This window comes from Leptonychotes weddellii, chromosome 6, assembly GCF_054177405.1.
Source record: "Leptonychotes weddellii isolate Sample4059 chromosome 6, ASM5417740v2, whole genome shotgun sequence".
NCBI classification, from domain to species: Eukaryota; Metazoa; Chordata; class Mammalia; order Carnivora; family Phocidae; genus Leptonychotes; species Leptonychotes weddellii.
The window spans coordinates 31,278,008-31,295,793 of record NC_138374.1 but is presented as its reverse complement, the minus strand read 5'-3'; the positions used below and the strand labels follow the sequence as shown (position 1 = coordinate 31,295,793).

The 17,786-nt window shown below is 36.8% G+C and overlaps 1 protein-coding gene across 1 annotated transcript in view; it reads left to right on the top strand.

Annotated features, from left to right (window-relative positions):
• Nucleotides 1-17,786, top strand: part of KIF11 (kinesin family member 11) — a 44,846-nt gene that overhangs the window by 17,672 nt on the left and 9,388 nt on the right. Inside the window, exons 10-18 of the mRNA XM_081823812.1 lie at nucleotides 1,824-1,912; nucleotides 2,759-2,846; nucleotides 3,962-4,150; nucleotides 4,777-4,984; nucleotides 5,888-6,060; nucleotides 9,043-9,168; nucleotides 9,704-9,862; nucleotides 12,505-12,611; nucleotides 17,109-17,388. Coding sequence (XP_081679938.1) covers nucleotides 1,824-1,912; nucleotides 2,759-2,846; nucleotides 3,962-4,150; nucleotides 4,777-4,984; nucleotides 5,888-6,060; nucleotides 9,043-9,168; nucleotides 9,704-9,862; nucleotides 12,505-12,611; nucleotides 17,109-17,388 — 1,419 coding nt within the window. The remainder of the gene's footprint in view (nucleotides 1-1,823; nucleotides 1,913-2,758; nucleotides 2,847-3,961; nucleotides 4,151-4,776; nucleotides 4,985-5,887; nucleotides 6,061-9,042; nucleotides 9,169-9,703; nucleotides 9,863-12,504; nucleotides 12,612-17,108; nucleotides 17,389-17,786) is intronic.

Here is a 17,786-nt window from a genome sequence, read left to right as displayed (position 1 = left end):
GCCACCCAGGCGCCCCTCATACTGCCTTTTTATAATCACTTCTTTCCCACTCTCACTTCCCCTCCCTAATCTCTGGTATCCATTAATCTGTGCTCTATATCTAAACTCTTGCCATTTCGGGGCGCCTGGGTGGCTCAGCTGTTAAGCATCTGCCTTCGGCTCAGGTCATGATCCCAGGGTCCTGGGATCGAGCCCCGCATCGGACTCCCTGCTCAGCGGGAAGCCCGCTTCTCCCTCTCCCACTCCCCCTGCTTGTGTTTCCTCTCTTGCTGTGTCTCTGTCAAATTAATAAAATCTGAAAAAAAAAAAGAAAGAAAGAAAACCCTAAAAAAAATAAAATAAACTCTTGCCATTTCAAAAATGTTATTGAATAGAATCATACAGTATGTAGACTTTCGAGATTGCATTTTTCACTACTACTCAGCAGAATTTTCTGGAGGTTCACCTGAGTTGCGCACATTGATAGATCTTTCCTTTTGAGTGCTAAGTAGTATTCCGTGGTATGTATATATCATACATATAGTTTGTGTAACCATTTACCTGTTGAATGACATATGGGCTGATTTCAGTTTTTCACAATTACAAGTAGAACTGCTGTGAACATTTTGGTTATAGGTACCCGTGTAAACATAAATTTTCACTTTTCTGGAATGATTGCCTAAGAGTGTAAGTTGTTGGGTATGGTAATTGAATATTTAGTTTTTTTAAAGAACTGCCAAGCTGTTTTCCAGAGTGGCTATACCATTTTATATTTCCACTAGCAATATAGGAGTGATCTAGTTACTCCACATATTCACCAGCATTTGGTGTTGTAACTATTTTTTATTTTAGGTATTATGATGAGTATAATAGGTGCTAAATATCTCACTGTGGTTTTAACTTGCATTTCTCTAATGGCTAATGGTGTTGAGCATCTCTTCATGTGCTTATTCGCTATTTGCAAATCCTCTTTGGTGAAATGTCTATTCATGTCTTTAGGCCCATTTTCTAATTGGGTTTTTAATGTTTTTATTAAAAAAAGTTTCAGGGCGCCTGGGTGGCTCAGTTGGTTAAGCATCTGACTCTTGATTTTGGCTCAGGTCATGATCTCAGGGTCCTCGGATTAAGCCTCACGTAGGTCTGCTTGTCTCCCTCTGACTCTGCGCTCTCTCTCTGTCTCTCTCTCAAGTAAATAAATAAATCTTTGAAAAAAAATTTGGTGGAGCTGCCTGGGTGGGTCAGTTGGTTGGGCGTCTAACTTGATTTTGACTCAGGTCGTGACCTCAGTCGCAGAGTCATGAGATCGAGCCCGAGTCAGGCTCTGAGATGGGTGTGGAGCCTGCTTAAGATCTCTGTCTCCCTCTCCCTCTGCCCCCCACCTCTTAAAAAAAAAAAAAAAGAATTTATTTTATTTTTAAGTAATCTCTACACCCAGCGTGGGGCTTGAACCCACAACCTGGAGATCAAGAATCGCACGCTCCACTGAGCCAGCCAGACTCCCTGCTAATTGGATTTTTAAAAATTATTGTGGTTTGAAAGTTCTTAATGTTTCAGATACTAGTCCTTCGTCACAAATGTGGTTTGCAGTCATTTTCTCCTAGTCTGTAGTTTATCTTCTTTATATGGCCCTTTTTTTTTTAAGAATTTATTTATTTAAGCTATTGAAAGACTCTATTCTAAACAGGTTAATATTGAATGAAAAGTATGATTATGACTTTTATTTTTCATGCTTTAAAAAACATAGAAGGGCTAAGTACATGTTTTATTTGTTAAATATCCTCCCCAAAATGAATGAACAAAAAGTTAAATGCTAAATTGACACCTACAATGTTCTTCTTGTGTAGGAATATACAGAAGAGATAGAGCGTCTGAAACGAGATCTTGCTGCAGCCCGTGAGAAAAATGGGGTGTACATTTCTGAAGAAAATTTTAGGTAAGACCTTGGATGTGGAAATTAATTTCCAAGAATAATCATTTCCTGATAGCAAGGTGTTTGAAGTAAAATTTACTTATGTGACAGTAACTAAAATCTTTATATCTAGTGCTTCCTATAAATGCTTCTTTTTCTTTTGACATTAACAGGTAGTTATCAAACAGTTAAAAATTTTTATATGGCTTTAATTTTAAATAATTATAGATTGACATGAAGTTGCAAGAAAAATACAGAGAGGTCCCATGTATTTTTCACTTGTTTTCCCCACTCATTATCTCTTGCATAACTTTAGTAAAACATCAGTGGTGGTGTGTGTTGGGGTGTATATTGGGGTATGTGTGCAGGGGGTAGGAGGTATAATTGCTTTGTATATATACTTTAACTCACTTCTCCCATTTTGCCCCTTATCTCACCCCCTCCTCCTGTGACACCTGATGTCTTTAAGTCCCAAGCCTTTCCTGGATTCTGTGGGTCCTATTTATACTCCATATTCCTGATTGCAGACGCTTAGGTTGTATCCCTCCCCATCTTTACTTTGTGAGTTATAGTCCTTTGTCAGCTTGGTAGCTTCTCAAATTTTATATATACACATGCTTTTTTCCCCTCATAGGTAGGGATTCTCAGTTTCAAAATGGAGGTCACAAGAAGAATAGTCCATTTATAAGACAAGAACAAGGAATACATTTGTTTTTTATAATTTGTATTTATTACTTATTGATATTTAGGCATCATTATCATAGTGATAAATGGTAGAGATGATGTGTAACTCTCACAGTTTTGTTAGAATAAGTTTTAAAGGAATTAGGAAAAAATATTAACTGTTAAACTCATTAAACTTTATTTTAGAGCCATGAGTGGAAAACTAACTGTTCAAGAAGAACAGATTGTAGAATTGATTGAAAAAATTGGTGCCATTGAGGAGGAGCTAAATAGGGTAAGCATTTAAAACTGTATTGAATGAAAAAACCCCAAAACACAACAGTATTGTATGTTACATGAAAAGGGAATATTAAAAGAAAATTTCAGAACTTGAGGGACCTGATATTTTTTTAAGATTTTTAGTTTATTTTTATTTTTTAAAGATTTTATTTTTTCTAAGTAATCTCTACACCCAACATGGGGCTTGAATTTATAACCCTGAGATTAAAGAGTTGCATGCTCCACTGATTGAGCCAGCCAGGCGCCCCTAAAGATTTTTTATTTTTAAGTAATGTCTACACCCAATGTGGGGCTTGAACTTAACATCCCCGAAACCCTGAGATCAGGAATCTCATGCTCTACTGACTGAGCCAGCCAGGCACCACCCCCCGCCTTTTATAACATTCTTTTAATTTGTACTAAGTCTTTGAAATCCCATGTGTGCTTCATCTGTATATCTCAGTTCAGACAAGCCACTGTTTTTTTTTTTAAAATAGGCTTCATGCCCAACATGGGGCTTGAACTCACAACCCTGACATCAAGAGTCACATGCCCTACCAACTGAGCCAGCCAGGCGCCCCCCCCCCAATATTTTTTAAGATTTTTTTTTTCTTGCTGACTCTTATACTAAAATTAAGTTGTATCATAATTTTACTGTAATCAACGATGAAGAAACTCTATTTTAAACACATTAAGGCAGCATTATGAGAAATTAATTGAATTGTGCGGTTTTATTGTTAAAGCTAAATAATGCTGAGACATTTTCATTACTGTGTGTATCATATGAGGGAATGCAGATGTTAGGGGAAACCAGATGTTGAGTAACTAAGGTGGAGAGACGTAACCTTTCTATGCCACCCTCACATTGTCAGTGTTGAAAGGGACCTGAAGAACTAACACCACTACACTAGACCTGGCATTTAATCTCGAAAATTGTAATGAATTTACAGGAAGAGACCAGATAACATATAAAATGCGCTAACCTACCTGGTGACTTGTTAACAACTTGTCACAGCTTTTGCATGGAAATAATTTGTTTGATTCTTCTATTACATTATGGACTAGCCAGGTGTTTCACCAACCAGTTCAGCATTTTGTAAATCTTAAAAAATGTTTAAATGTTATATTTAGGTTACAGAGTTATTTATGGACAATAAAAATGAACTTGACCAGTGTAAGTCTGACCTGCAAAATAAGACACAGGAACTTGAAACCACTCAAAAACATTTACAAGAAACTAAATTACAACTTGTTGAAGAAGAGTATATTACATCAGCTTTGGAAAGTACTGAGGAGAAACTTCATGATGCTGCCAGCAGGGTTTGTCTTTTGTTTTGATTTGTACTTGCATTAAAGAAATTAGAGAATGGGTAGAAGTAACTTTCTTTGCTTAAGCATTAACCGTGAAATTCTATTTATCCACCCCAAATGATATTTCTGTCAATTTAAAGAAAATTATTTTACTATTTCATCTGAATTTTCCTCACTAGAGTTTCCGACTTAAGGAAAAAAACATTCCTGAAGTTTTGTAAAAAGAAAATAATTTTAATGTACTTTGGGGACATTGAGAACAATGATGCAGTACTTTCCCCTTTGGTCATGATTGGAACTAATCAGTCATAAAGAATTTAGCACCTTCTAATGGTGGGAGATGGTGAAAGAATTGTTTATTAGGTGCATGTTAGAGGAAATAGTAACACATAATAGAAAAATTTATGAGGAAGCATAATTACTATATTAGGTTGGCAAAATCCCTTTTCCTTGCTAGATGAGGGGAAATTCCTGGGCAACTGGATAAATTGGCATGAATTGAAAATGTGTTCTGATACAATATCTAAAACTTACTAGTCCTCATCAGGAGAAATCCTTATGTAGCACAGATATTTTCATTAGACTGTTTTGTCATATCCATCTTAACAACATTTATTTTAAAAAATCATGTATAGTTGCTTACCACAGTTGAAGAAACTACAAAAGATGTATCTGGTCTCCATTCCAAACTGGATCGTAAGAAGGCAATCGATCAGCACAATGCAGAAGCTCAGGATATTTTTGGCAAAAACCTGAATAGTCTGTTCAGTAATATGGAAGAATTAATTAAGGATAGCAGCTCAAAACAAAAGGCCATGCTAGAGACTCACAAGACTTTGTTTGGTAAGTTCAAGCATTTCTAATTAGTCTTTGTGTGATTAGTGTGAGACTAATTTCAAAACTGATCATTTACTATCTTAAAAAACTCAGGGGACCATGTCACTAGTCCCCTCCAGTGCACACACTATCTGTCAGACTAGGGATTATCTTTTACTGCCTTTGAATTAAAACAAATCTTAGCTGGGTTTGTTTTTTTTTTTTTTCCTGTTTTCTATAAAGTAAGTTTAACCACACCCATTGTTTGTTATCTTCATTTAGGGGAAAAAAACTTTTTTTTTTTTTTAAGATTTTATTTATTTGAGAGAGCAAGAGAGCGAGCAAGCATAAGCAGGTGGTGGGGCAGAGGGAGAGGGAGAAACAGACTCACTGCTGAGCAGGAAGCCTGACGCAGAGCTCGATCCCAGGAAGGCAGAGGCTTAACCATCTGAGCCACCTAGGTGCCCAGAGAAAAAACTCTTAAATATTAGTTTTTTAATGTGAAAGTATTATCTTCACTATAGAAAACGTGTAAGATACAGAAATGTAAAAATTTGTAAAAATCACCTAGAGTCTAGTTGCTCTAAGCCAACCACTCTTAAGTTTGGTTTATTAATTTTATAACCTCTTTTACCTATTATAATACCGTGATTACCTGTAGCTGGAGATCACAATGATTCTTGGTTTACTGTGAACTATAGTGATGGGTCTGATAAACTGACAAATATGACATGTGCTTGCAGAATACTCTAGAACATAAATAATTTATATTTGAAATGTTTCCTAGCTGATGTAATGAGCCAATTATTTTAAGCTTATTTGTTATTACAAATTTCCACAAGGATATAATTTTCTCAACCTCTTTAAAGTACTTCTAACTGTATTAATATATTTGTGTCAAAGTTTGTATCTTTTTTCTTTTTGGTATAGGTAACCTGCTGTCTTCCAGTGTCTCTGCATTAGACACAATTACTACAACAGCACTTGGATCTCTCACATCTGTTCCAGAAAATGTGTCTATACGTGTTTCTCAGATTTCTAATAGGATATTAAAAGAACAATCATTAGCAGCAGAAAGTAAAACTGTACTTCAGACATTGATTGTTAGTAAATCTCTTAAAGTATTTTTCAAGTGTTACTTTGCTAAGCCTTCAAAAACAATGTTAACTGCTCTTTCATTTTAAGTTTTACAAGACATGGTTATAAACATCACTTTAAGAGTAGATTTATATATATATATATTTTTTAAAGATTTTATTTATTTGAGAGTGAGCATGAGCTGGGTGAAGGGCAGAGGGAGAAGCAGACTCCCTCCTGAGAGGGGAGCCTGAAGTGGGACTCAATCCCGGGACTGGGATCGTGACCTGAGCCAAAGGCAGAATCTTAATTGATTGAGCCACCCATGTGCCCCAGATTTTATATATATATATATATTTTTTTTTTTTTAAGATTTTTATTTTTATTTATTTGAGAAAGATTTATTTTTAACATTTTTGTTTTTATTTGAGAGAGAAAGAGTGTGCACTTGAGAGAGCACAGTGGGGAGGAGGGACAGAGGGAGAGGGAGGAGGGGTAGAGGGAGAGGGAAAAGCAGACTCCCCGCTGAGCAGGAAGCCTGATGCAGGGCTTGATCCCAGGATCCTGGGATCATGACCTGAGCCAAAGGCAGATGCTTAACCGAGTGAGCCACCCAGGCGCCCCCAGATATATATTTCTTTTAAAATTTTTTTTAAAAATATGATTTTTATTTTATTTTATCTTTTTTAAAGATTTTATTTATTTGTCAGAGAAAGAGACGGCGCAAGCAGGGGGAGCGGCAGACAGAGGGAGAAGCAGGCTCCCAGCTGGGCAAGGAGCTGGATGCGGGATCCCCTGGATCATGACCTGAGCTGAAGGCAGTCGCTTAACTGACTGAGCCACCCAGGCGCCCCCGAGATTTATATATTTTTTTTTTTTTTTTAAGATTTTTATTTATTTATTTGACAGAGAGAAACACAGCGAGAGAGGGAACACAAGCAGGGGGAGCGGGAGAGGGGGAAGCAGGCTTCCAGCCGAGCAGGGAGCCCGATGCGGGGCTCGATCCCAGGACCCTGGGATCATGACCCGAGCCGAAGGCAGCCGCCTAACCGACTGAGCCACCCAGGTGCCCCCCGAGATTTATATTTTTAAAAGCAAATCTCTCCACTGTTTTTTTCTCCCAGAAAGATTAACTTCCAAATGCATATAACCAACCTTTGAAACTTTTTTCACTAACATCTTGTAACATTAAGAGCAGGAGTTAATAAGCCTAATAATTAGAAAGGACAGGTTTAGCACCAGATGAATTCAGGGGACCCACGAGTTGGTGGTTGGCTCAGAAATTGGTAAATCATCTTTTCCTCAAGGGTTCTGGAATGGTAATGCTGATGTTAAAGTTGACCCAACCAAAGGGGATATAAGCTGGTTAATTTTAAAATTATGGTAATACCAAGAAGTGCAAGAAAAAAAATGCTAGAATTCTAGGAACACATAGGACAATTTATGGGGTCAGATCTGTGTGATCAAGCCCTTCTTAACTGTAAGGCTCCTTTTCATAGTTCTACAGAAGCCACTCATCCAATTACACTAGTATTACCTCCTTCAGAGCTGATTTGAATAATACTCTTTGTTCTGTAATTGTATGATTTGCCCAGGAAGTCCTTGGCTATATCTCTTGTTTTCTTCTTTACATAGGCTCTCTGCCTCCCCTTTTGAGTCTAACAATATTTGTTGAACACTTTCCAAGTAAATAACTACAAATGTTAGTTGACACTGCCTAGATGCAGTGCTTATATGACAGTATTTTTTTTTTTAAAGATTTTATTTATTTATTTGAGAGAGAATGAGAGAGCACATGAGAGGGGGGAGGGTCAGAGGGAGAAGCAGGCTCCCCGCCGAGCAGGGAGCCCGATGCGGGACTTGATCCCGGGACTCCAGGATCATGACCTGAGCTGAAGGCAGTCGCTTAACCAACTGAGCCACCCAGGCGCCCTATGACACTATTTGATAGATTTCTTCAGTCACCCAAATTTGACAAAGTTAATAGAGGCTCAGTTGGTACTTTTAGGAAATTGATTTATGCACTAAATGCAAGACTGTATTTATTGAGGTCTTTCTACCAAGTTCTCTGCCACCTTGTAAACACTGCTGGAGTCAAGAGAGATGACTGCTTCTCCCACAGAATGAGTTGAAATGATGATAGCTTTTCTTTCCCAAAGAACGCCACTAGCTTTTCCTTTCATTCCTCACTAATTGTTTCGGTTAGAGTTCCTCACCCTTCCCAAGTGAAGGGAACTTAAGGTCACAGTTTTTTCCTTTTTTGTAAAAATTACCAATCCAAAAAAAAAAAAAAAAAATTCCCAATCTACATTCTCAACTCCGTATATACCTTGACAAGTTCTTCAGCTACAATAGGATATAAGTCACCAGGTCTTCAGAGTTTAATACTTCCAGCTCAGAGCCTACCTTTGAAGGCTATTTGGTTTCAGCCTTTCTGACTTATTTGAAATTTATTTTGTTAAAATGTACTTAACCAGTTTTTTTTTTTAATTCCCTTTATTTGCAATGCTGAAATCTTATCAAATGATTGTCGTTTTCCCCTCTTCTGAATTCTTTGGACTTCTATTGCATTAGACTGTTAAGAATCTGTTGAACAGGGCGCCTGGGTGGCTCAGTTGGTTAAGCGACTGCCTTCGGTTCAGGTCATGATCCCGGAGTCCTGGGATCGAGTCCCACATCGGGCTCCCAGCTCAGCGGGGAGCCTGCTTCTCCCTCTGACCCTATCCCCTCTCATGCTGTTTCTCTCTCTCTCTCTCAAATAAATAAATAAATAAAATCTTTAAAAAAAAAAAAAAAGAATCTGTTGAACGCTACGTGACCATTTCTTAATTACAGTAGGTAGAATAAGTAACGTGAATATAAACTCTAGAAACAAATAGGCTCTATAGGCTATAAAGATTAGAGAATGGAAACTTAGGATTTTACTATGCATGTGTTAACAAAGTATTTTAAGATACTGTCATTTAACCAACCAGGTTTATGGAAGTGAAAATATTCTTTTTAACCAGGATGTACTTAAGACTGACCTTCTAAATTCACTGGAAACAGTTTTATCCCCCACGATGGTGTTTATACTGAAAATCAACAGTCAACTAAAGCATCTTTTCAAGACTTCATTGACAGTGGCTAGTAAGGTAACAAGTGTTATGTTCTTAATTTCTCAAAATCATATTGTTTTTTAAGAAAGAAATTTTATATATCTATGGCCACATCTGTATACATGCAAAGCCATGGGTTATGAGGTGGAATCTGGAGGAGAGAGGAGATAGGATGCTCACTGCCATTGATGTGATCAATAGAATCCTGGCTAAGAAAAATGAGAGAATGATCTTCAAGATAAGTGTGTGTTCACATAGTAGCATATAGATATATATAGCATGCTACCATGAGTGGGTGAGGAAGATGTGCATATTCGTGTATACACGCATATGCATGCACATCTGCCTAAATATGCATAAAATATCTCTGGAAGTGTTTAAAAATGATAGCAATCTTCTCTCAGAGGTGAGAGTGGAACTGGGGTTCCAGGGGCTGGAGAGGGAAGACTTTTCTCTGCATACTGTTTTCTTGCTTGGATGTGTTCTATTTTGTATGTGTTCAACAAACAAAGAAAGAAACTAGAATATATTTTTTTAATTAAAAGAAAGAAACTAACTTTTTCCTTCAAAGATAGAAGATCAGAAAAACGAAATGGATAGCTTTCTCGGTACACTGTGTAATAAGCTACATGAACTACAAGAAAATACAATTTCTTCCTTGGCTGAATCACAGAAGCTATGTGAAAACTTAACTGAAGACCTGAAGACAATTAAAAAAATCCATTCACAGGTATCTCATTTAGGTGATTTGGGGAGCATAAAAAGGAAGTTTTATAACCTTTAACTTGATAATCCCTGTTATGTAATCTGAATGCTAATACTAATCTAATTAGTAGAACTAATTTAGAAACCTGAAAATGCCATAGCCACTCTTGCTCTTAACAATAATTAATACAAAATAATTAAGAATACTTTTCTTGACCAGTTAATATTTTAGGATTTGCTACATTTAGGACCCTGTGCTAAAGCAGTATAAGACAAACAGGAGGGGCGCCTGGGCAGCTCAGGTAATTCAGTGTCCAACTCCTGATTTCGGCTCAAGTCATGATCTCATGGTTGTGAAATTGAGCCCCGCGTCAGGCTCTGCACTCATAGGGGAGTCTCCTTGAGATTCTCTCTCTCCCTCTCCCTCTCCCTCTGCCCCTCTCCCTGCTCAAGCTCTCTCTCTCTCTCTCTCAAATAAATAATAAAATCTTAAGAATAAATAAAGACAAGACCGTCCTTTCATCATACCAAGATGAAAGATGAAGCTAGAGAAACTTTTGGCAGTGCAATTAGAAGAAAATGGTTCTAGTATTTACAATGAATATGTATCTGCAATATAACTTGATAAATTGTTTTTTTCTTTGGGTAACATGGATAGTTATTCTCTTTCAGAAACTGTATCCTGTCTCTTACTATTTCTGTCTCATTGATGTCAGACATTTAGATTATAGCAAATTAATACAATTCTTTTTTTTTGTTTGTTTTTTGAAAGAGCGAGAGAGAGAGTGCATGGATGCCTATGGTGGGGGAAAGGGCAGAGGCAGAGGGAGAGGGTGAGAGAGAATCTTAAGCAGGCTCCACACTGGGTTCCATGCAGGGCTCTATCTCATGACCCTGAGATCATGACCTGCGCTAAAACCAAGAGTCGGATGCTTAACCGACTGAGCCACCCAGCTGCCCCAATTAATACAGTTCTTAATTTTAATTGATTGTAAATGTAATTCATGACCTACCTTCCTCCATGTAAGCTGTTTCTCAGTTCATGACCAAAACCAAACCTCCAAACCAGGGAAGTCATAATCTGTAAAGATCAGATATATGGAAAACAACTCCTCATATTCTTAAGGCCTGAGGTAATGAGTGTGTAAAGTTTTATTAAATGAGGCTAATTATTACATGACAGAACTCTTTGGTCAATAAAACTATTGACATGATTTAGTGAGTAATAGAGGTTTCTTTTTCTTTGGAAGTAAGGGAGGGGGAATTCATATCCATGTCATCCAAAATGAGAAAGGAAACAAATCCAAGATTTTTAGGCAAGAGTTAAAGCAACTTTGAAGTAAGAGTATTTGTTTCTGTAATTGATAAGCATGAAACTTTTTGGAGAAAGGATTAACATCAAAATAGTAAAACTAATAGTTAACATTTCCTGAGCCACTCACTATGTGCTTATTCCTGTCATCAATATAGATACAGGTTCTATTACTAGCCTAGTTTTCTAATGAGGAAACCAAGGTTTTGAAAGCACATGAGAGTATTTAGATCCTCTGAGAGTAGTAGTGGTGATTTTTGTGCCTGAAATGCATCCACTTTTGAGTTGCTCTGTTTCTAGAACATATTCTTGCAATTTGAAATTGTAGCAGTTTCTCATACCTCTGCATCAACCTGTCTAAAACTTTTTAGGTATATGTTCTAAGGTAGATCAGCTTTTTATATATTAGCTGTTTTGAAATGTTTAAATTGATAAGCAGCTGTTTAAAAACAAGCAAAACACCTATGATCCAAAAAGTATTTTAACATGATTTGACTTCTTTGGCTTTACAGAAGTTCAATTTATTAAGTGTGCTGTTTCTCAGATATTCTAGAACTTGAAGTTAGCACTAACAAAACAATTATGAACACCTATCTACATGTAGATAAATCTGATAATACCTGCATTTTCCTCTACTTTGAGACAAGTAAAAATACTGACAGACTTTATTCATAATCAGTCTTGGATATGTATTGTCAGCTGATGTGTATTTTAGAGATGTTGGTCGACCTAATGGACTGAACAGTGAATAAGAATGCTGGATGCATGTTCAGCTCTTTCTTGGCCTTTAGTGTAGCTTCTTCATTTTATAAGTTTAAATCCCTATCATGTTGTGTGCCTGAAAAGAACTTGTTTTTAAAGATGCCAAGTATGAGCAAAGGTAAAATTATGTTTTATTAATATGATCCAGCTAGATTTTGTAAAATGTTTCAACTTAAGTAATTACTACTATTTTTGGACTACTTGACCCATCAGATTATCAGCATTACTTTTCTAGTAGTGTTATCAGTTAAGAAGCAACTGGTGCTCTAGACCTGTCAAAGTGGTTCTCCTAGCATAAGGTGACATCTTGGTGTATTTGCTTAGTTTTGAGGTACACTGAAAGTAATTTGTTACTAAATAATAGTTAAGATAGCAAAGTTTGCTAATTGTTTACTTTTTAAAAAAATTCCTTTAATATTATCCTTTTAATATCAGTTACACTGCTTTCCTCTATGGGTGAGAAGTGGAATTAAAGTTCTCTCGTTGAGAATTTGTATAATTCTCAGCTATGGGAAAATACTTCATGTCAATATTAGAGGAAAAGTTCAGGTGTCATAATTTCAACCTCTTCCTCTCCCACACCTTTCTTATAGGAACTTTGCCAGTTAATCAATCTTTGGGCAGAGAGATTCTGTGCCTTGGAGGAAAAGTGTGAAAACATCCAGAAACCACTTAGTAGCATCCAAGAAAATACAGAACAGTAAGCAGTTTTTAATTCTCTTTAACTTTTCAGGCGCCTGGGTGGCTCAGTTGTTAAGCGTCTGCCTTCGGCTCAGGTCATGATCCCAGGATCCTGGGATCGAGTCCCACATCGGGCTACCTGCTCGGCAGGAAGCCTGTTTCTCCTTCTCCCACTCCCCCTGCTTGTGTTCCCTCTCTCGCTGTCTCTCTCTCTCTGTTGAAAAATAATAAATAAAATCTTAAAAAAAAAAATTCTCTTTAACTTTTCTCTGCCTGAAATTATTTCAGAATAGACGGCTTCAAACAGTACAAATAATACTATCAACCCGATTTCTCATTTAACATTTTATGGTTGTTTTCTCATTCTCATTCCCTTTCTCTCTTCCCAGCCCCTTCTAATATTTTACATATAGATATCTTTTCTGAACTAGCTGTGCATAGGTTGCATCCATAATGCTCACTTTCCCCTAAATACTTCAGTCTGTATTTCCTAAAAATAAGGATATTCTCTTATATTACCATAATACAATTATTTTAAATCAGAAAATTAGTATTGGTAACTTCTATTACCTAGTATTACAGACCTAATTCAAATTTTGCCAGTTGTCTCACTGGTGTTCTTTATAAGAAAAGAAAAAGATTTTCTTCCTGCTCTAGGATTTAATCTAGGATCACACAATGCATTTGATTGTCATGTCTCTTGAATCTCCTTTAATCTGGAGTAGTTTCATAGTGTTTGTCTTTTATGACCTTTGCTTTTTCAACAGCATAGAATATTTATTTAGCACAGTGTCCCTCAGTTGGGGTTGGCCTTCATAATTAATTGGAATTTCTCTGTAGCTCCTTTCAAGATATTTTTCTTTGCCTTTAGTTTTTGGAGGTTTGATTATATTGTGTTGTCTTATATATTTTTTGAGGTTATCCTATTTGGATTTACTCAGCTTCTTGAATCTGTACACTTATGCCTCTCACCAATTATGGAAATTTTCATCCATTATTTGAATGTTTTTCAGCTCTATATTCTTTCTCCTCTGCTTGTAGGACTTTGATGACACAAATGTTAGATCTTTTATTGTGGTCCCATAGGTCTCTGAGGCTATAGTTTATTTTCTCTTTGTTGTTCAGATTGAGTAAATTTTATGAACTGTCTTCATGTTCCTTTGCCATCTCTAACCTGTAGAACCCATTCAATGAGGTGTTTTATTTCAGTTACTGGGTTTTTCAGTTTTTTAATTTTCATTTCCTTTTTTTATCTCTCTTAATTCCTTTGCTAAGATTTTATTTTTTCCAAAAGTGTTTTAATTGCTCATTGAAACATTTTTGTATGGCTGCTTTAAAATCCTTGACAGATTATTCCAACATCTGAATTATCTCAAGGTTGGCACCTGTTGTCTTTTCTCATTCAAGTTGTGATTTTCCGGAATGGTTTTGATCATATCTTGAACATTTTGATTATTATGTTAGGAGATTCAGAATCCTATTTATGTTTTCTTTTTTGGCAGGCATTCACTTTTGTTTAGGTTTAATGTGAAGGCCCTGGCCCAGTTTTGCGAGCTTTGGTTCCAAAGACAATTTTATTTTCAGAGCCCTTGCATTCTAATATGCTTCGTTTGGTGCTGCCCATATGAAAAAAATTTGTATTCTGCTTTTGATGGATGAAATGTTCTATACAGGTCAGTTAGGTCTATTGATTGTGTTATTTGGGTCATCTGTATCCTTACTGAGTTTCTGCCTATTTGTTCTATCAATTACTAAGAGAGGGGTGTTAATCTCCAATTACAATTTTAGATTTGTCTATTTCTCATCAGTTTTAACAGTTTTTGCTGCATATATGTGATGCTCTGTTGTTAGATGCATACACATTTAGTGTTGATATGTCTTGGAGAACTGACTGCTTTATCATGTAATGTCCCATTTTATCCCTGATAATCTTCCTTGTTCTGAAGTCTGAAGTCTATATCTGAAACTAATATAAGTACTTAGCTTTCCTTTCATTGCTATTTGCATATAATGTACTTCCATCCCTTTACTTGTGGCCTACATCTTTATATTTAAAGTGGATTTCTTGCAGATAACATGTAATTGGATCTTGCTTTTTCGTCACATTTAACAATGTATGACTTTTAACTGGTGTGTTTAGACCATTTTCATTTAAAGTATTGGTATAGTTGGATTAAAATCTCCCATTTTGCTGTTTTCTATTTGTTGCATATTCTGTGCTTTGTTTCCTTTTATTCCTTTCTGAATTTGAGTGTTTTTATGTTTTAATTTTATCTCTTCCATTGATTTATCATTTATACTTTTTTTCTTCCTTTTGTTTTTTTAAGAGAGAATGTGCATGAGAGTGGCGGTGGGGGGTTGGGGGGGTGGGAGAGGGAGAGAATCCTAAGCAGGCTCTGAGATCATGACCTGAGCTAAAACCAAGAGTTAGACACTTAACCGACTGAGCTACCCAGGCACCTCTTATCGTTTATACTTTTAAGTTACCTTTTCTAAAAATAGTTTTTCTAGGATTAATGTTACATATTTTTAAATAATGTTAATACACTTCCAAGTAATTTGCTATTTCAGCTGTGATAAAAGGACCTTATAACAGTATGTTCCCAATTTCTCCTTCCCATCTCTTTTGCATTGTTTTCATATATTTTGCTTTGGCATATGCTGTATACACCCAGGACACTGTTACTCTAATCGCTTTATTTATTTTTTATTTATTTTTTTAATGTGGCTACTAGAATTTTTTTTTTTGCTGCTAGAATTTTTTTAAGATTTTTTTATTTTTTATTTGACAGAGAGTGAGAGAGAGCAAGAGAGGGAACACAAGCAGGGGGAGTGGGAGAGGGAGAAGCAGGCTTCCCACTGAGCAGGGAGCCCGATGCGGGACTTGATCCCAGGACCCTGGGATCATGACCTGAGCCGAAGGCAGACGCTTAACGACTGGGCCACCCAGGCACCCCTAGAATTTTTTTTTTTAATGATTTTATTTATTTATTTGACAGAGAGAGAGGCAGAGACAGAGAGCACAAGCAGGCAGAGTAGCAGGCAGAGGGAGAGGGAGAAGCAGGCTCCCCGCTAAGCAGGGAGCCCGACGCAGGGCTCAATCCCAGGACCCCAGGATCATGACTGGAGCCAAAGGCAGTCGTTTAACCAACTGAGCCACCCAGGCTCCCTGCTACTAGAAAATTTTTAATTATGTGGCTCATATTATATCTATTGAACAGTGCTGTCCTAGAATTCTAGCTGTCACCTATTTTACTACGTAACTCCTATCACTGGTTTTCCAATTCTGTTGTTGATCTTATTATATCATTATATCATGCCCCATTCTGAACTCTTCTTTCTAGACTCTGAAGTGTCTAGGAAGTGTTTCCCCACTTTTTTTCCTAGTGTTTAGACTTAAGGATTTCTGGCTTCTTCAATAGCTCTGAAGGGAATACTGGAATAGGATTGAAATGGCTATGGAACTATGATATACTCTTTTTAAGCCCCCTGCAAGCCATTTTCCCCAATCTTTCTGACATTTATTGCCTATGGCAGTGGTTTTCAAAGTGTGGTCCAGGGACCGTGTAAAAGAATGAGCCAGGAGTAGGGCCCAGGAATCTAGGGGAGGTTTATGTATACTGAAGTTCGAGACCCACTCACTGCCTGTGGCACTTACTGTCATGGATTGTAGTCACTCATGAATAAATTTCATCTTCCTGCTAGGTTGTGATTCCTTGAGGGACTAGATTTGTGTTGATAGTTTCCAAGCTTATCACTTGAATTTCTTTTCCTTTTTCAATCATTTCCATTTAACCCGTAGTTGAACTTTGGTTTTCAACCTATTTGCTTCCTTATTTGGTTTCCTCACATGGTCTACCATCTAGTGGTAATAGAGAGCAACTTTCATTCACCAAAGTTTAACTCTGAAGTCCTGAAAGGACTTTAGTTTTCTATCAGGGGTATATTGCAGTGTACTGTGTGTGCTAGGTGTATAGTTTGTCACACCCAATATAATCATCTTAATTATTAGAAAGCTTTATAGTTGACTTTGTTTTATAACATTTATAATTTTTTCCATTTATTTAAGGTCTTGGACAAGGCAAAACTACTTAAGATCAGAATGATTGATTGTGGACAGTTTAGGGACTAGACTAGAGGCTGCAGGTGATGCCCTTAAGAAACATAATCTAGTAGGAGGAAAAAAACACATGGGCAGATTTTATTTTAGTAACTATATAGTCATTACTCTATGAGGTACAAAGTAAAGCGTCATATCTGGAGGAGAGCTGGAAAGGTTTTATGAGAAAAGAGACATTTCCAAAGGTCATTTAATGGCCGATGTGATGTCAGTCTGCTGTGAAAAGACACTGGCCAAAGCATCCATCGTCAGTGTAGAAGATTGATTAAGAACATGGGCTCTGGAGCCAGACTGCCTGGGTTCAAATATGCCATTTTTGAACTGTGTGATCTTGGGCAAGTTATAGGTCTTTTGAGTCTTAGTTTTCCATTTTAACAATGTTCTCTTTTTCTATAGGACATCTAAGGATATAATCAGCAAAACAGCCTCTCATAGTACACAGTTTTGTGCTGATTGTGATGGCTTGTCACAGGAACTCAGATGCTGTAACCAAGAAGGTACAAAATTGGTTGAAGAGTCTGTGAAACACTGTGATAAACTCAGTAGCAACCTTGAAGTAGTATCTCAAGAGACTGAACAGAGATGCGAGGCCCTGGACGCAAGCACGCTTGCTTTTTCTGAACAGTGGGTATCTTGCTTAAACAAAAGGGAAGAAGAACTTCAGAACTTATTGGAGGTAATAACGTTGTATTCGGAACCTACTTTGGAGAGAATAGTAATAATCAGAAAATTAAATATTCCTGGCTTAGAATTGGTTTCAAAACAGATGATATTTTAAAATAATGAATGAATTAAATTTTTAAAGCGTAATAGTTGGTATCCTTATTCATGATCTAGTCTCATGTACATGTCTTCTAGAGCTTGAAATAATTTAACTCTTGTGTCTATCTGTCCTGCATCTATCCTTGGTTTTTGACTTGTTAGTTCTTTCAGTTAAGGGCACCCTGTTTTTTGAATGTAATTCAAACCTACTATTGCTTTAAATATTTAGGATATTGTTCTGATTGGTCAAAGGATACTTGATAGTTTTGTGTGTTTGCTTGATCTTAATACTTGCATGAGCCCTTTATGGTT